Source organism: Amblyomma mixtum, chromosome 4, assembly GCF_055824585.1.
Source record: "Amblyomma mixtum isolate Tamu chromosome 4, ASM5582458v1, whole genome shotgun sequence".
Lineage (NCBI taxonomy): Eukaryota > Metazoa > Arthropoda > Arachnida > Ixodida > Ixodidae > Amblyomma > Amblyomma mixtum.
In genome coordinates, this window is record NC_143015.1 from 144,601,092 (window position 1) to 144,620,877 (window position 19,786).

A 19,786-nucleotide genomic window follows, 5' to 3' on the forward strand; every position below is an offset into this window, starting at 1 on the left:
AAGCAGCGGCGGTCTCCCGACGGCTCCGAGCAGGGACGCAGTTGACGAAATGCCCGTGCGATCGTGGTCGAGCACGTTGAAATCAATGCACGCCACAACGAGAGTTTTGCAGCGAATTCCGCCTGAGATATGAGTGAACGGCGCCAACGTAAGCTTGTGAGCACGATCAAAAACAAACTCGAGAAGTACGCCGCACCGCAACTGCTACGCCGCGGTCGTCTGCTACCGCCCGGCTTGCAAGCAGCAACTACGACGCCGTTGCTAAGCTGCCCGGACCAGGTGGCCTCCCAATCGCGAAAGAAACCACGTGATTTCCTCCACATTTTTCTCCCATGGTGTTGTGTGGAAATGCCCTCTCCTCTCTTTTTCCTTCCTCCATGGTGGGTAGGGTGCGAACGGCGGCGCTGGCATCCAGGCACCCTATGTGTGGGGGGAAAGCTGGGTATGCGCTTCGGGAAAAGGGTTGTTTGAGCCCCACCTCTGCCACACCATACAACGTTACTTAAACATGGTGCTCTAAAGTAACGTAATTCTCATAATTATTTCACTTTTAATGTTTTTGGGAAGAACATCTATTCATATGATTCAATAACTTATCTAGAATCGCATTTTGAAGTGTCATATCGGCGCATTCCCTTCTTTGTCATTGTTACTTCGTGGGAACTCTGATTTTCTGCCCTCAAAAGAGATATTCCAACCTTGTACTTCAGAGTCCACTTACGTGGGCTTTTCGAGACGGTTGGGTTTTCCTCCTTGTTTTGTTGTATCTTCTATGCGCTGCAGCTTTGCAGGATGTCCATTTGACCTTCTACACAGCGAGTTCAAAAAAAAGAATGGCTATGCTGCTTGTTTTGAAAGGGTTTCTTTTTTTAATCGTTCATGCTTCGCGTACACTTCTAACCTCTGCACATCAGACTGCAGAGCCTGCAATATTATGTTATACATAGCGAAATTAGTCTCTAACCACTGCCTTCCGGAATCTCGTCTTTGTCTCCTCCAGTCTGGGTGTCTTCTTTGGAAGCCAATCGTGGCCCAGCGTCTCATGCGCTCCGAATCTTATTGGAGGATCCCACTCCGGCTTCGTCACGGCAGCGTCGCAACAGCGCAGCGCCACGGTTTCCACCTCCGCCTGTGCATGCACTGGCAACTTCGAGACAGCCGCGGTGCACAGGGTAAGGAGACGGTTCTGCTCGTGACTAAAAAAAATTCAGGGGGCACTTTGGCTCCCTAAAGTGCTGCAAGGCGAAAGCGTTTCCTGGCGCACTGTTTGTTTTTATTTAGTTATTTTTCATTTTCATTATTTTTGTTTTCATTCTTATTTTATTGTTTTTTATTTTTATTTTAATATCTTATTTTTATTTTCATTTTTGTTTATTTTATAATTTTTGTTTATTTTTCTTTTCTTGACTTTATTCCTTTTATTTTATTTATGAAACCCATGCATTCACTAGATGCGCCTTTATTCATGCACAAACTTTGAGCCTTCGTGGCGGAGTGGTAGCGTCTCCGCTTCAAATGCCAAAGGCCCTGGTTCGACTGATTCCCACCCTCGGCGCAGTTTCTTTTTAAGCAGTGACGCCGAAAGGCGGACAAATCTGCCGACACGTCTGCCGACGCGTCTGCTAACGACAGTATGAGGCATTAAAGGCTTTCGCCTTAATACATGCTAGACTATCTCGTGCTGATGTCCCTCTTTGGGTGCATTATAGGCGCAGATATGAAGTCAAAATGAAGGAGACGTAGACACAAGTCGAATGCCACTTTTTCTAACCCAAGTGGAAACAGGTGTGGAATCCCGAAAAGGACAGTTAAGCGGCCCAATATTGTAAATGGACGGTTTCACCCTGGTGCGTTGTAGGCCGGATTTGCCAATACGTTCTTAATATTTGGCCGACTACCTCAGCGGCTTGGGACAGTTGCGTAAGCGAGGCTTCGGCCGTGAACTCTTTCAGCTGCTCCAACTATTTTCAGCTCGTTTGCTCAACAACTTCACGCTAGGCCTTTCACGTCGTGCACTAAACTAAGAAGGGCATACACTTCTCGCAGGCTTTTGGAGCTTGGGATGGCGAAGGGACTGCCACAGCCAACGTAAAAAACCCGCCAGCTGTGCTCTCTGGTGTGCCCGAGGTGTGCGCGATGCATCAAAGGGTGGCAAGTGGCGAGTAGAGGTACGTATGGCGTTCCGAAATTCAGCAACGCTTATATGACACAGTACACGGCGATAGTTACAGCACGCGTCAGGTAGTCAGTAGCACAAAGTAGCGGAGGACATCTCGGACATACTTAGAAGCCTCTTAGAGGCAACTTTGAGCATCGAAATTCCGGACTGTACGGGTGTGTAGCCTGTAATTGCTCGGCGTTCGTTAGCGCGAGAGAATGACAGTTTAATTGCGCGGGGTGCTGTGATGCATTGAAAAAATTCAGGGGGACACTTTGTTGACCTAAAGTGCGGTCAGGCGAAAACCTTAAACGCGGCTGTGCTGCTTGTGTCACTGAAGTGTGCTTAAGGTGTTAAATAAAGCACACAATTGTTTATGAATCGTAAGTGCTGGAGACACTGGAGGGCGCTAGGGAGGCATCCGTCTCATTCGACACCTTTCAGCAAACACTTTCCAGCGTCCTAGACAAGGAGAACTAAATATGCGTTGGCAGGAGGTAGCGTAGCCACTAGCACGCTCGGCTGCGGAACGTAAGGATGGTGGTTCGAATCTCAAGGTGCACAATGATTTTTCTGGCCTGACTAGGAAAGCGTGACAACTCTGCTGACGACTTTCTGTCGACAACGATGAGGGACTAAAGGCTTTCGACTTAATACGAAGTGCTCTAATGAAGTGGCCAGCGCTGGCTTGGGTTCGAGGCATACTTCCGAGGGATTTCGTTTTCTTTATTTTCCTCGTTATGTAGGCACTGCCGATGACGTCATGAGGTCACCTGTGGTTTCGCAATGTCGGGCGTGGACAATGACAATGCCATGTTTTCCGCTTCATGAGCAATTTAGTGCCTTTGTATTAAAACTGGCAGTGCGATAACAGGAGCGCATTAAAGGGCTTTCTGCAGGCGTCTAATTCGGTTTATGCGCCATACGTTGTTAACGGAGTGTCAGCTCAGATTAACTACTGTTTACTTCGCGTACGAACAAAGCACTGATGCAGCAAGTACTCATAGCTGTGTTAATCGTACCAACTAGAGTCCAAGAGTACTGCGACCTAATGATTGCCATTTCCTATACTCCCCCATATGCCTTGTCATACTCACATGTTTGGCAGTAGACTATTCTCTCTTCTAGGGATCCCCAGCCACCGCAGTGGCTTTGCGCTCAGCTGCAAACCGGAGAGACGCGGGTTCGATTCCGACCGCGGGTGCCGAATTCCCCTAGAGGCGATATTCTATTCTAGAGCCCCGTGTACCGTGAGATGTCAGTGTACGTTAAAGAACCCCAGACGCTCGAAATTTCTGGAGCCCTCCACTACGGCGTCCCTCACAGCCTGAGTCACTTTGGGACGTTAAACCTCCGTAAACTATGCACCAAAAAAATTTTTTTTTGCGATGCGTTTTGGTGCAGACATTAGCAAGAATTAAAGGAAGAGAAGACAAAAAAAAAACAAATTCGGCTTTTCTGAGCTGATTGCATATAGAAATGTATGAAAGATGTGTGAAAAAAATGGCTGAGGCTTAGCTAAGGTTAAGCCTAGTCAGATGCGAAGCATACTGATGGCTAGGCTTGGTAAAGTTCCTCGCTTTGTTCTTCAGTTGTTGTAGAACGTTGTCGCCGAGCCGCATATTGAGCACGCCGCTTAGCCAGACGTTCATCCCGCTCTTCATCGGTCTCTGTGGCACGCTGAAGCTTTCGCTTCTCGTTCAAATCAGCCCTGCTTCTAGGCGGCATCCCAACACCTGGCCGCCTCGTAAGTGCCCGGAGAGCGAGGCAAGCTCAGCTTTATACCGCTGCTGTAGCGTCACGTGGTCAGCTGCAGCGCCTCTGATGTGGAGCCTCCACCGCCGCGGCCGACCGCGCGAGCCTTCAGCCCATCTCTCCTCTGCTGTCACGTCATGTTGTCACGTGGTGTCACGTGGTCACGCTAAAGGTCAATGGTAGCTCCACCGCCGCGCTCGACGGGCTGTAGTGTTGGTCTAGTAATATGCATCGCATAAAAGCAACGCCTTTTACTTCAACTAGCGATAGCGGAGGGCATCCGGTTTCCACAGGCTGTCGGTCGGCTCAAGGCGGGGATCCCTGCAGCCGCCTTGTGTCCAATGCCAGCGATGCTCTCTGGTGTGCGGCTGACTGCCTGCAATGGACATGTGTCGTCAAAGGCCATCGACAAATGCGTACATATGGCATTCAGATAGTCAGCAACGTTTCGCTGATCCAACACTTGGCAAGACTTGCAACATGCGTCAAGAAGTCGAAATCAGGAATCAGTAGAGAGTACCTGGGACATATTTCCTGGCTCTTGGTTGGAAATTAACGTGCCATAATTATCAGAGCATATCTCTGAAAATAATCTCTTTTCGGCATAGCCATCTTCCTCTTCGTCTGTCTTCCCTTAAAGCATCTACTGCCAGCTTTTTCTTGAGTCTAAGCGTCACGATTAGTGAAAAAAAGAACGGTTTCGGTGCGGAGGCCGTGGCTTATAGCGGGCGTATCATTTCCATTGGAGTAGACAGTAGAATTCGCATGCGAGCCAAGTATTAATACAGCAGCCGATGCTGTACGTCCCCTAATAGTATTAGCCCAGATCAGACAACTTCTCACCTTTTCCGATGCTCCTTTCCAGTACCTGCGTGCATCTGTCCTGAAATACGGTATGCAGTGTGCTGCGATAGACAATTACGGACCATTACAGCATTGCCTGCTGTGTCCTTATCAATTTAGTGGGTTTCGTTATCTAATCTATGCTAATCTGTTCTGAATGCTGCGGGTACGCCTGCAATGGAGAACCGTGACTGAGGGCCATCATATCCTTTATCCCCAGGGTTCATGTAGCCGTGGTTCCAAGGATGTCTGCAAAGAGGGCGTCACGTGATGGACCGCGTCGGCGCTGAAGCCCCCATTTGTGCTCCAAATTCTGCGATGTCTTCCGCGTGAGTACGGCGGTGGGCGCAGATTATATGCAGAGGGGCTGGGCCACAACAGCTATTCCACCGTGACTGTGAGGCTCCGACGTTCTCGCAGAGAATGCCCGCAGGTGTACTTCTCAGCGCACGCTGAATACAAACTTTGAATTTGGACGGCGATCTCAAAAAGATGATCTGCCTAACAAACACCGGTGACATACATGTTTTTAAGGCATGGAACTGGCTCAGTGGTTATGCCGCTCGGCTGCTGACCCAAAAGGCGCGGGTTCTATCCGCGGCGGTCAAATGCGCTTCTTTCCTGTCATAAGGGTTGAAAATTGGGCGAGTTGGTACGAATTCATACTGGTGTGGCACCACAGGGACAGGGACAGAGACAGAGTGACAACAACACAAGCACTTGTGTTGTTGTTACTCTGTCTCTGTCTCTGTCCCTGTCCCTGTGGTGCCACACCAGTATGATTTCCTGTCATCTCTATCGGTTTTTCTGTGAACTTGTTTTTAGCGCACAGCCTATCAAATATGAATTTCGATAGAGACGAAATTCTAGAGGCCCGTGTACTGTGCGATGTTTGTGCGCGTTCACGACCCCGTGCTCAACCCAGGTGGTCGAAATTCCGGAGCCCGTATTTACGTAGTCCCTCATAGCCTGTCGGTTTGGCAAGCTAAACCCCCCCACAAACCATAAACCAAATGTTCCAGTTCAGTTTGCGCCGTTCCGTTGGTGGCTCAATCACGGCGGGCACGGCTATACTTGAAGACTAGTGATCCCCCTTTCCTTTTGACTACATCTCTGCTGAGACTGCATTTCCCATTTCGTCAAGAATTCTAGCGTCAAAACTCATCATACAGAGCTTGTTCTTTAAGTGTTTAATAAGATTGAGCAAAGGGGGCAACACTTTATGACTTTCGACGAAGTGGGAAGGGAACAGGTGTCTAAGGGCAAGCAGCTACTGCATATCTTTACCATTATTTCAAGAAAGCTGAGGAAGCATCAGGCTGAAATGGGTTTGTCAGGTACTCTTGGAATTTGTTCGCAAAAAGAATTCTCAAATCACTGCGGCGATCCGCATTGGAGCAATGCGAACGAAAAATGTCCTCATACTTGATCGACATCCGAGGCTGTTCTGACGACCATGTAGTATATCGACGTGCATAGGTATTTTGACGTCTAAGTGTGTTTTTTTCGCTTTTAAGTAACTAATTGACCCTCATGAATCAAATGTTTTTCACGGCAACATTTTATCGCACACTGTCTGTGACAATCACAAAGATTGCTATCATGGCAAAAATGTTCTTGAGGGGGGCTGCCTCATTTTTTCTCTGCTCGAGTCTGGGCACTCAACATGGCTATATCTGGGCGAGTTTAGTGGAAAAATCTGTGAGGTGCAGTCTCGGAAAACGAACCAATTTTCCCTTCACTGCGCAGCTATTGTGGTGCCTGCTAAGGCGCACCAATTTAGCTCTCCCGCATCTGCCTACGTCAGTGGCGACGAATACAGTACACGGGTAATCCTGCGCAAAGTAGGGAGAATCGTTCTATGTCCCCGCGAAACGCTTTCAATAAAGCAGTCTGCTCCCTGGGTTGAGTATTAAGATTGCAAACATCAACGGGTAGCGCATACGAACGTCACTTTGAATTTTTACGACTCAAAAAAAGGTATGCACTCCTAAGTATACCAATGATATTTGTATATGAAGTGCTGAATTGTGTTGTCTATAAGCCGCTCAGGCGGCCCTCTTCGTAGTAAACCAACTCAACTTTTAAATAATGTACCGGATTCACCAGACAGCGATTGCCTTCGGACGAAACAGCTCGGCCATTCAGGCAAGGAAAGCACCAGCGAGATATTCGGGCTACACATGCCACTGGTTATTTCGATATCTGCTATGAAGCGCACGGGTCCCTGAACTGCACTTTTGCGTCCTTGCGTGAGCCGACTAATACGTGGAGCCTTATACAGGGTGTTTCATCTAAGACTTTCTGCAATTTTTAAAAATAAGCTATTTGAATTAGATGCGCGCTTTTTCTGGCATAGCATTGTAAGTGGTGTAGTACATTATAATGCAGCTAAGACGTGCTAACTAGCAGGCTGGTTAACCAATATTTAATAGTTAACTTTTAAACTATTACCGTTGGGCTCCTTAATTATTGAGAGGCATGTAGTCCACCGTAAGTAATACCCATATTAGTTTTTAGAATTTCGAAAACGCGGTTACCCTTGGCGCTGTGGCCCAACAAATTTCGCCTACATCGCGCCAAAATACATGCGGTTTGAGAAGCTTGCAGGCAAAGCAACCTCTCCAGTAAACCTAACTCGTCGAGATAGCCAAAATTTGTTGGGCCACAGCGCCGAGGATAATCGCGTTCTCGAAATTCTAAAAACGGATATCGACATTACTTACGGTGGGCTACATGCCTCTCAATAATTAAGGAGCCCAAGGGTAATAGTTTAAAAGTTAACTATTAAATATTGGTTAACCAGCCTGCTAGTTAGCACGTCTTAGCTGCATTATGATGTACTACACCACTGACAATGCTATGCCAGAAAAAGCGCGCATCTAATTCAAATAGCTTAATTTTAAAAATTGCAGAAAGTCTTAGGTGAAACACCCTGTATCTATGTTTCATGGCGATCTTTTCCTGCGTTTATTATCTTTCGCTTGCCTTCTCTCGCCCAGTCTGGGTGCCCTTCTCGGAAGCCACAGCGTGGCCAGATCGTCTCCGCACCTTGCAGCAACCGCCTGGAGAAGTCACCTGCGAAACGGAAGAAGACTGCTGGGAGGCAGAAGGTGAGGATCCGAGGGGTTGCTTTCGTGTCGCCAACACACCGCCAGAGAGCTCAAATTCTGTCGATCCGCATTTATAAATATACGTTATGCGTGCGGGGTCGTGGATTCCTGAAGTGAGCGCGCGGAGTGCGATGACGACGCATGTTTATCATGAGGCATGCCAGCTTCTAGCCTTAATTGCAGGGATTGATGCTGTGTACCACTTCCAGCAGTCGTTAAAGCCAAGCGAAGCAGTTACTGAATTTCGAGCAGTTGTTTAGAATATAGAGCTATGGAAAGAAAAATGATAGGTATAGCGTTAACCGCAAGTGGGCGGAGTGAGCGAGGGAAGAAACGTGGGTTAATGATATCACATTCGAAATAAAGAGGAAGAAACGGGCTTGGGCAGGCTATGTTATTCGAGGGCAAGATAACCGCTGGTCCTTAAGGGTAACGGAGTGGATTTCAAGAGAAGGCAAGCGTAGCAGGGGGCAGCAGAAGGTAAGGCGGGTGGATGAAATCAAGAAATTCGTGGGGATATGACGGCCGCGGCTGGCGAAGGACAGGGTTAATTGGAGAGGCATGGGAGAGGCCTTTGCCCTGCAGTGGGTGTAGTCAGGCTGATGATGATTATCATAATGATGTTATTGAACATCGCCAAGAGAAACTAAGATGCCTACATGCATTTGTTTGTTGCATGGCTCCTGGCTTCTTCCGTGTCAACTGAACTGAACAGGGTATTCTTTTACGCAGACTGCCTGGCAACGACTCTGCATTACCTGCTTGTGGTCGGCGCTAGCGGTGCTCTCTGGTTTCAGCGAGGGCTTAACTACCCGACCCCTCGGTAAGGAGATACCCACGATGTTTCTGCTGTCCAGGTGCATTTCAGGGGCGTAGCACTCTGACAACGATAAGGGAAGCGTCGAGGACATCGCTGCACGAGTCAGTGCCAAATTTTGTTTTAGCTGATTTGCTGGACCATTTCTGCTATCTTGAGGAAAGGAAATGCTGCAGAGCACCTTACTGGTTGACTAGTGACCCCATTCATGTTTGAACTATCGCGATGTGTTTCGACTCAATTCGGAAGCTTGGAAGTTGGAAGTTGTTTCGAATTTTGAGCCATGGAAAGAAAAATGATAGGTGTAACGTTAACGGGCGGAGTGGGTGAGCGAACAAACGCGGGTGAATGACGTTATAGTCGGAATAAAGAGAAGGAAATGGGCTTGGACAGGGCAAGTAGTGGGAGGCTCAGACAAGACAACCGCAAGTCCTTAAGTGTAACGGAGTGGATTCTAAGAGAAGGCAAGCGTAGCAGGGGGCGGAAGAAAGTTAGCTGGGCAGATGAGATTAAGAAGTGTGCAGGGACATGGCGTGCACAGCTGGCAAAGGACAGGTTTAATTGGAGGCACATGGGAGAGGCCTTTGCCCTGCAGTGGGCGTAGTCAGGCTGATGATGAGCGTTAGTCGCTTTGGGACGTTAAACTCCATTAACCAAACCAAACCAAGCTATTGAACATCGCGAAGAGAGATACTAGGACGGCTACATGCATTCATTGAGTTCCATGGCCCCTGGCGTCTTCCCTGTCGGCTGAACTGAACAAAGCATTCTTTTGCCGCAGACTGACTGGGAACGGCTCTTCATGATGAACTTGTGGTGGCCGCCAGCGGTGCTCTCTGATTTCGTCGGAGGCTCAGGTGCCCACCCCCTCGGTAAGCTGATGCCCACGGTTTTACTGCTCTCCAGGTACATTTCAGTGACATAGCACTTCACAGAGTTAAGGCAAGCGTCGAGGACATAGCTCCACGAGTCAGTGCCGAATTTATTTTAACTGATTCCTTTGCACCTTTCTGCTACCTTAGGGAAACCAAATCCTCCATTGGGCCTTACTGGTTGACTTGTGGCACTATATTCGTGTTGGAGCTCATCTCGCGCCGTATTTCGACTCAATTCGGACGGTCACTGCCGTCTCCCCATCTTGTCGCCTTTTCCGAGTGGGCCACACTGCCGCCAACCTCCGCTTGCTCCAGTGGACCGATTTGCTTTGCTTTGAGAAGGAAGGAAGGAAGGGAAAACTTTATTTACACTAATGGTTTTTCCTGCGGTTTGGGGGCATCTTCAGAGACGTCTTGGTTCTACCCCCAGGAGCCTTCTCTGTCGAAGTCGTCCGCCTCTAATCAGTGGTCGGTTGCCCTCAGTCCAGGGCTCCGCTGGCCACTGCCGCCCGTTGAGCTCGCTGTACTAGACCTTGTTGGTCTTCGCAGCGGTCGCTGGACAGCAGAGTCTCCCACTGCTCCGCACTCGGGTTTTGTATTTTGGGGACCACGTCTATGTTTTGGCAGGCCCATGTGATGTGGTATAGTGTAGGTTTTTCGTCGCACCAGGGACATTTGTTCGTTTATATCGTAGGGTGCATTTTGTTTAGTATATGTAGGTTTGGGAAAGAGCCTGTTTGTAATTGTCTCCAAGTGACAGCTTCCTCTCTGCTGAGAGATTTGTGCGGTGGGGGATATCGCATTCTTCTGCCTCTATAGTTTTGTAGTATGGCCGAGTATTCCCTGGGTGCTGGCGCGAGTTCCGCGGTCTCGTCGGAAGCTCGGAAAGTAATGTATCCTCGAGCTATCCTGTCGGCCTCTCGGTTCCCTGCCACCCCCGTGTGCCCCGGTACCCACACAATTTTGTGTCGGATCTTGTTGTTTTGTTCTTCCCGGTTTTTAATTCTGTCACTCGCTGCGAGGAGTATACGGAGCGCGTGACGACCTATCCTGCCATTCATGTAATTTCGGCAGGCTGTTTGAGAGTCCGTAAGTATTGTTAGTGACCGCCCGGTTCTATAGCCCTCCGCAACCGCTAGAGCAACGGCTACTTCCTCGGACTCTGCAGCTGTGCAGCCTCGGAGAGACGCGCTGGTCATTTCGCGTAAAGACGAATCGACCACCGCCGCTACAGCGATTTTTGTATCTCCTCCTCTCCAAGACGCGTCTGTATACACGGTCGTGGCTTGAGGAGCGTATGTTTTCTCGATGAATTCGGCCCTCGCTTCTCTTCTGCCTCGATGGAGGTTGGGATCCATGTTTTTTGGTATTGGCGCTACCTTGAGGGTCTTGCGAAGCTCGTCGGGGATCGTTGCCGTCCTCGACATTTCTCGCATCTGCTCGCGGTATCCGAGCCTCTGCAGAAGCGCTCTTCCTGTCGTTGTTTGCAACAGCCTGAGTTTTTGCGACTCAAGCTGCGCCTCTCGTAGCTCCTCAAAGGTGTTGTGTAATCCCAGGGCCATGAGTGTTTCTGTAGACGTGTTGCGTGGTAGTCGGAGCGCTGTCTTATACGCTTTGCGTAGCAGGGCATCCGCTTGTTGTATTTCATTTTTGTTGAGGCACTGGTAGGGTAGGCTGTACGTGATTCGACTAACGACTAGGCTTCTGACTAGTTTTAGTGTGTCTTCTTCACGCATGCCATGTCGCCTGTTGGTGATGCGGGTGATCATGCGTGCGACTTGTAGCGTTGTTGCTTTCAGTAGGGTAAAAGTGTGAGTACTGCGCTGGTTGGATTGAACCCACATGCCCAAAATTCTTATTGTTGTCTTTTCGGGTATGGGCGTCCCTTCTATGTAGACGTTGAGTCTAAGGTCCTCGTTGGTTGGGACGGTCCGGTTTTGCTTGCCTCTCCAGACTCTCAGCAGTTCCGATTTCTCGGTCGAGCATGAGAGTCCTCTTTCTGCGAGGTATTGCTCTACACAAGAGGCCGCTTGCTGTAGCCTTTCTTCCTTCTCTCCGAGACAGCCCGTGTTTGTCCAGACTGTTATATCGTCAGCATACATTGCATGCCTGATGCCTTCGATGTTCTCTAGTTTTCGAGCTAGGCCTATCATGGCTATGTTGAAGAGTAGGGGTGAGATAACTGACCCTTGGGGTGTTCCTTTGTTTGGAGTGCGAATTTTTTCCGATCGAAGGTCTCCTATGCCGATGGCGGCAGTTCTATCGGACAGGAAGGCTTTGACGAAGCCGTGGATTCTGCGTCCGCAATCCAGGTTGTCTAGGCCCGTAAGGATCGCTTCGTGGCTGACGTTATCGAATGCCCCCTTGATGTCCAGGGCCATTATGACATTTTCTCCCGTCCGAGGTACGTTTCGCAGGACATCTTCTTGTATTTGGAGGAGAACGTCCTGCGTCGAGAGCTTCGCTCTGAAGCCGAACATGGTATGTGGTACGCAGTCGTTGTCTTCCATATAATTTTGCAGTCTGAAAGTCACAACCCGTTCGTAAAGCTTGCCAAGGCACGACGTGAGTGATATAGGCCTGAGGTTTTCAATTTGTAGCTTTTTACCAGGTTTAGGTATCATTATTACTTCGGCGTGTTTCCAATCTTCGGGAACCGTCTCCGCCTCCCAATGTTTGTTAAGAAAGGTGACGAGCTCTTGTATGAGGTCGTCGCTCAGGTTGCGGATTAGGGCGTTGTCCATTCTGTCCGCTCCGGCTGCCGGGTTTCTGGTGGTGTTTCTTATGGCCGCGTAAACCTCTTCCACAGTTATGGGGCGGTCGAGTTTCTCGTTTTCGGCTCCTCGATACGTTCCTTGGTATCGCGGGGGGTTGTGATCGCCGAAACATTTTTCTCGTGCCTTCTTCAGTAGGGCGATGTCTGATCCCTCGAAGGAGTGGATGAACCGGTGGATGGCTTTATTGTTTTCTGATTTTATTTTGGTCGGATCGATTAGTGCTCTTAAGAGATTCCAGGTTCTGGCCGTGCCTAGAGTTCCCCTAAGTGAGTCGCTGAGTTGGTCCCAATTTTGTTTCGCGAGTTGCGTCGCGTATTCTTCCGCCTTTGCCGTAATTTCTGCTATCTTTAGTTTTAGTTTCCTGTTGTGTTTTTGCTTCCGCCATCTTTTGGTGAGACTGCGTCTCGCTTCCCATAGTCTGAGGAGGTGGGCGTCTACTTCAGGCGTTGCTGTCGTTCTCCTTAGACTTTTTGTGCATCGTTGTCGCGTTTCTCTCAGCATGCCGCTCCATTCCTCCAGTGATTGGATACCGCCTTCAGATTTGTTGCAAGCCCCGCGAAACGCGTTCCAGTCAGTGATTTTCGCCTGTCCAATCTGGCGTCTTATGGTGTCGGATGCTATTCGTGTCCGGAGGATAAAGTGATCGCTGCCTAGATTTTCCATCATGTTTTCCCACTGTGACTCCCTGCTGTTCCTTACGAAGGTGAGGTCCGGGCATGTGTCCGTGCTCACGCTATTCCCGATTCTCGTGGGGGTCGCAGGATCTGTGATTAGACTGCAGCCAAAGTATTCCGCTACTACCACTAATGTTCTTCCCTTGATGTCTTGTTTCTGGTATCCCCAACTCCTGTCCATGGCGTTGAAATCTCCTACGATGATGAGTGCATTTTCTTTGGCCAGCTTGTGCGCTCCATAAAACAGTTCGAAGAGTTTGGCTTTTCTTTGTCTCGGCAGGCTGTACACGTTCAGTAAGAACGTGCTGCGTCCCTTTCGCTTTTTCGGAATAAGTTCAACAAGCGCGTGTTCAACGTCGGTGTCGCCGATGGTATCGTGCCTGATGGCGGTAATGGTTTTGCTGACTAGGACGGCCGCTTTACCTTCGTTTTGACTCTCGTAAACCTCGTACCCTTGTAAGGCCGGCTTGATTCCGGTCTCTTGGAGTGCAATTACATCAGGGTGTGTGAGTTGTGTGTTTATATATTGTTTTAAGAGGGCCTGCTTTTTGCGGTAGCCTCTGCAGTTTCATTGCCAAATATCTAAGTATTCTTGTTCTTGCCGATACGTATTGGTCATGTTTACGCGTTACTGCTGTTGCCTTGTTCGCTTGCGAAAGCTGTTAGCGCTGGACGGTTGTACGCCCTTTCCCTAATGTTTTCGGTATGTTTTTGCTTTCTAAAAGCGCTTCTGATCTCTGAGATTTGCCCTTGGAATTGTACTTGCATCTGTTGAATTTGCGATTGGATTTGCTGCATCATATCCTGCATCATCTGCTGCATCATCTGTTGCATTCGTGTTTCAAGGTCTCCTTCGTTCGATGCCTGTGGTTGTCGTTTTGGAAGGGCTCTAGTCGTGTCGAGTTCCCGCTGTTGTTCCTTTAGTGTTTTTGTGAGTTCCTCAACTTTGCGTTCGAGCTCGTTTTGTTTGATTCGAGCCAGTTCTAGCTCGCGTCTGAGCGCATCGCTGTTCGCGTCCTTCGGTTCTGTGACACGACTGTCTTTGTTGTTTGTGTTGTTTATGTCACTAACCTTTCCTACCGAGTGCGAAGCAGTGGTAGAAGCCCAGCTCACCTTGCCACCGCTTGTCTGGGAAAGCTTCTTCTTTTTCTTTTTCTCTTGCTTCTCCCCCTCCTGTGGGCCGGCTGGTGGTAGAGGCGGGAAGGAGTTGGACCTCGATCGGCTCCTCGATGTCTCTCCCTCTGAGCTGAGCCATCGCTTGGGTGGTCGCCCGCGTTGGTCGCTCCGTCCTCTGCCTCCTGTGGGTTTTGGTCTTGCTTTTTTCAATCTCTCTCGGCACTCCTTGGATCCGGTCCGGTGTGCCTCGCCACAGATTATGCACTTGGGCGCGCACTCGTGGTCGTCGGGTGGGTTTGAAACTCCGCACAGTCCGCACACAATAATGTTCGATGTGGGGCAGACGTCGGAGCGGTGTCCTTGCTGGGAGCAGACGTAACACACTTGCCTAGTGGGGCGGTACTGGTAGCATGGTACTTCTCCTCCGTAATATATGACGAATTTCGGCGAAAATTGCCTAAACGGACTCATTCGCTACAAGACTTTAAGCCGAAAGCCTTTCTTGGCTCATGAGTGGTGTTCGTCCGACAAGGCAGGTCCGCAGCCAATCCAGCACTAGCCACATAGCAATCCACCTGGCTACATACTCCTTTCTTGGCTCATGAATGGCGTCCGCAAAAATAATAAAGGCGCAAATATAAACAAGAATAGAAACAAGGGTAACAGTGGTAAAAATAAAAAATATAGACATAAAAATAGCAGGAACACAGAAATTACTAAAAAAAGACAAAATTGGAGGGAGAAAAGGACAGGGAAAGGCTTTCGCCTTTCCGATCTTAAGCAGACTTTTAAGTGCAATCTGTGCTCATAATTATTTCGCTTTTTTATGTATTTGGAGAGAACACCTGTTAATGTGATTGGGTTTGGTTTGGTTTGGTTTGGTTTATGGGGTTTAACGTCCCAAAGCGACTAAGGCTACGAGAGACGCCGCAGTGGAGGGCTCCGGAAAGTTAGACCACCTGGGGTTCTTTAACGTGCACTGACATCGCACAGTAAACGGGCCTCAACTAGGCTTGCATTCTGCGGAGACATATAGGCGTTCTTACTTTGTCATTGTTGCTCCGTAGGCAGTCTGATTTTCTGCGCTGAAAGAGATTTTCAACCCTTACACTTAAGTGGTCTTTCCTATAACGAGACAATTGCGTTTCGCTCATTGTTTCTTCTGTATCTCCTATGCGCTGCTGCTTTGCAGGGTGTCACATTGAGCTTCCACTCAGAGTTCACAAAGAGAATGACTATGGTGCTTGTTCTGGAAGGGTTTCGATTTTTAATCGTTCATGCTTCCCGCAGACTGTAGAGCCTGCAGTCCCGTCGATATCTTTCATTGTTATACATATCGAAATGACAGTCTCTAACCGCTGCTTTCCGAAATCTCGTCTTTCTTTGTCTCCTCCAGTCTGGGTGTCTTCCTTGGAAGCCAACGGTGGCCCCAGTGCCCGAGTGGAGTGTTAGACTCCCATCAGTCTACACCGACCTCGTCACGGTGGTGCAGCTTGACCGCTTCGTCACTTCGGCGGATGCGGCCTCAAGCAGCGCATCTGCCGCCAGCTCCGGACAGCTGCAGTGCAGGAGGTGATTAGACGGTGCTGCTCGTGACTAATACATGCGCCGCAGGGTTGCGCGCGTGATTGTTCAGCTTGCGGCCGGTGTTATAAGGTGAAGGCTTTTAATGCCTCATCGTTGTCGACCGAATGTTGTCACCAGGGCCCGTATTACGGAATTCTGCCAAAATTTTATCAAAACTTATTGACAGTGACGTCAAAATGACGAAACGATGTGACGTCGACGCTTGACGCAAAATTGACGCAACGAGAAATCAGCCAATTACAGCAGAGCTGCGCCCCGGAAGCATTTGTCTGCACGACAAGGAACCGTCTGCTAAAAGAGTAAAGAAATGCACAGCGAAAAAAATAATTAATGTTTTATTTTGGCAAAAAATCATGTTTAAAGCTGAAAAATATCAAGAAAAACAGGAAGCGCAAGAAGTTAGTCTATTAAATTTGTTAGTGGGTAACTTTTGCTGCCGCGGGGGTGCGTAGACGGCGGTAAAACGTCAACAAGCCGCTTTGCATCAAAACAGGTGTCCCACGCCTTGGTACTCTTTTTTTACGCGGCGTCGAAAATCAAGGTACTGTGCGGTTGATCTAAGTGCGGATTGCGGACGGCGTCTCTCATAGCCTTAGTCGCTTTGGGACGTTAAACCCCATAAACAAACAAACAAAATTTAGGTAGCGGTCGGTGTGGGTTGGCACTGAACTCTCGATCTGCCCCTTTTCTTCTTATGAAGACGTCCAGGAATGGCAACGTGTCGTTCACTTCTCGTTCCATTGTGAACTGAATAGAAGGTTCGACTGAGTAGAGGTGTGCCAGAAAATTTTCGACTTGCGATGTGTTCAGAATGCAGAAGCAGTCGTCAATGTAACGTACGAAAACTTTTGGTTTTTCTTGAAACTACATGAGTGGCTTATCTTCAATGGCCTCCATCCTCAGGTTGGCAGCAGTCACCGAGATCGCGGCGCCCACGGCAGTGCCGCTGGTCTGCTTATAAAATTCTCCTTTGAAGGAAAAAGCTGTGCTGTTTAGGCAAAACTCCAAAAGCCGGCAGAGTTCCTCTGGGTTCAGGCGCGTCCTGGTGCCTAGGTCAGCGTCCGCTTCGAGGGCTTGTTTCGCTGCGTAAAGGCTCGGAAAGGGCACAGGTACGCTGGTACAGAGCGAGACCACGTCGAATGAAAACATGCACTCGTCCGCTTCCAGTTGTACTCGCCGCTTCCAGTTGTACTCATCCGCTTCCAGTTGTACTCATCCGCTTCCAGTTGTACTCATCCGCTTCCAGTTGTACTCATCCGCTTCCAGTTGTACTCATCCGCTTCCAGTTGTACTCATCCGCTTCCAGTTGTACTCATCCGCTTCCAGTTGTACTCATCCGCTTCCAGTTGTACTCATCCGCTTCCAGTTGTACTCATCCGCTTCCAGTTGTACTCGTCCGCCACTTCGTCGAACGTCTTTCCCACGTACAACGGGAAGCGAACGAGTGCATGGTTTTATTCGATGAGGAATGTTAGCAAGTGTGTCCGAGTTTCGGCGTCACTGCTTAAGAAAAAAAGTGTCGAGGCTTGGAATCGAACGAAGGTCGTTTGCATTTGAAGTAGAGACGCTACCACTCCGCCAGGAAGGCTCAGGGTTTGATCATGAATAAAGGCGCATCTAGTGAATGCAACGATTACACAAATGAAATAAAAAATGCAAATAAGAGAATAACAAAAAATCTAATAAAAACATAAAAATACATACAGTGCGACAGGAAACGCTTTCGCCTTGGAGCACTTTAGAGAACCGAAGTGCCCCCTGAATTTTTTTCAGTAGTGACGCCGAAACGCGGATACATCTGCCGACACGGCTGCTAACGACAGTATGAGGCATTAAAGGCTCTCGCCTTAATGAGATCCAGCCATGCAAATGACATGCCAGCATTACTGGACAATAACTGGCTGTCTTGAACCAGATTCAAGTAGTCCCTGTTTCTACGATTGACTCCCCTAAATATCTGCGCAAAACTGTTTTTTTTTTCGATTTGTTATGGCGCAGACGCAAGCCAGAATTACCCGAAACAAATATTGCTTTTTGGAGACGACTGCATATAGAAATGCATGAAAGATGCGTGAAAACGCTACGATGATGCGTCACATGTTTATACCCTTTCCACAGGCTGTCGGTCGGCTCAAGACCGGGAGAATCCTGCAGCCGCCTTGTGTCCAATGCCAGCAGTGCTCTGTGGTGTTCGGCCATTCTCCAAGGAGCCACCAATGGACGCGTGTCGACAAATGCGTACGTATGGCATTCCGATAGTCACCATCGTTTTGCTGACCCAACACGTGGCAAGAGTTGCAGCATGCGCCAAGAAGTCGCTAGCTGTAATCAGTGGAGAGTACCTGGGACATATTTCCTGGCTCTTGGCCAGAAATTAATGCTCCAAAATTATTCAGAGACTATAATGTGCCCTGTATAATGTGTCCTGTAGCGCATCGGAGCAGCTCTCTGAAACTAATCTCTCTACGGTATGCCTATCTTCCTCATGTTTTTTTCCCCCTTAAACCATCTCCTGCCAGCTTTTTCTTGAGTCTAAGCGTCACAGTAAGTGAGAAAAAAATATTAGGTCTGTCGCAATATGCGCGTGTCGAAGTCTGCATCATGTGCGAACTAAATTCTCCGGACGATTCTTTGGTGCGGACCCTGTGGGTTATAATGGGCACATCATTTTAATCGGAGTAGTTATTAGAATTCGCGTGCGAGCCAAGTGTTGATACTACCGCGAATACTGTACGTCCCCTAAAAGTATTAACCTATATCGGACCATTTCTCACCTTTTCCGATGCTTCCGGCCCCTTTCAGAATCTGCATGCATCTGCCTTGCAACATGGCATGCCGTATGCTGCGGTAGACAATTACGGACTATCACAGCATTGCCTGCTGTGTCCTTATCAGCTTCGTGGGTTTTGTTTCAACCAGCATATGGTCATGGTTTCGTTATCTAATCTATCCTACTCTGTTCTGAGCGCTGTGGGTACGCCTGCAGCGGAGAACCGTAACTGAGGTCCATCATTCCTTTATCCCCAGGATTCCTGTAGCCGTGCTTCCAGGGATGTCTGCAAAGAGGCCGTCATGTGAAGGACCGCGTCGGTGCTGAGGCCGCTATCTGTGCTTCGAATTCTGCGATATCTTCCTCGTGAGTACGGCGGTGGGCGCAGATTAAATGCAATGCGACTGGGGGAATTGAGCGATTCCACAATGATTGTGAGCGCGCCGAAGTTCTCGCAGAGAATGCCCGCAGTTATTGTTCTCAGCGCCCGCCGATTGCAAACTGTGGTTTTGTACGCAGATCGCAAGGAGGTGATCTGTCTAACAAACTCCGACGGCATGTTTTTAAAGTACGGTAATGTTTTCAGTGAAACTTCATTCTTTCCCTGAAACTTTGTTTCCCTGAAATATTTCAGAGCTAAAAAACTTGATGAGAGCTAGCGCTGTCAATTAGGCGCGGCAAAATAATGCGAGAGGACTTGGTTCCTTCTTTTCTCAAGGAGCTAATTCGAAAAACTGAAGCATTATGCGCGACGAACCATTATAGTAGGAAAAACACTACGTTAGAAGCTATTGTGTTCCGGTATTCGTCCCAGTGTGTCCGCATGCCTATGCAGAGCGATTAGCCAGGCCGCCCTACAAATAGTGGGCATGCTCAGTGAACATTGCGGGATCGTTCGTGGGTCGTTGTCAAGCGTGCACGAACGGAGTGCCTCCGGAGAACACTGACGGCGAATTTCGAGGATTTGAAACCTGCCAGGGTAGCTCCGTAGGGGCGAGAGGAAACACGAGAGTATTGTAATCGTTGCGTTTTTGCGAGGAGTTTTTCGGTCTGTGAATGCGCTTGTATCTATATGCTGGAAACCGTGATAAGCGAGTGCGGTTGTGCCGGCGGAAAATGTAAGAAACCAATAAATTGCATGCGTGAGGGTGCGGTAGCAGCCCAGCGTTCATTTCCATTATTCGTCCTGGCCCACTACTGTCCCTCCAGACGAACATAGTATAATTAAATGCGCTAACATCTATCCACACGGTTTCAGAGAACTCCGTCGCATCGAAGAGGAATATTTAAGAACAAGAGCT

General features: G+C 48.8%; 1 protein-coding gene across 1 annotated transcript in view; it reads left to right on the forward strand.

Moving 5' to 3' along the window:
* Positions 1-6,847: 6,847 nt before the first annotated feature.
* The window catches only part of LOC149348604 (uncharacterized), a 172,829-nt gene continuing 159,890 nt past the window's right edge, over positions 6,848-19,786 (forward strand). Inside the window, exons 1-3 of the mRNA XM_089541807.1 lie at positions 6,848-6,904; positions 7,759-7,869; positions 15,525-15,700. Coding sequence (XP_089397933.1) covers positions 6,848-6,904; positions 7,759-7,869; positions 15,525-15,700 — 344 coding nt within the window. The remainder of the gene's footprint in view (positions 6,905-7,758; positions 7,870-15,524; positions 15,701-19,786) is intronic.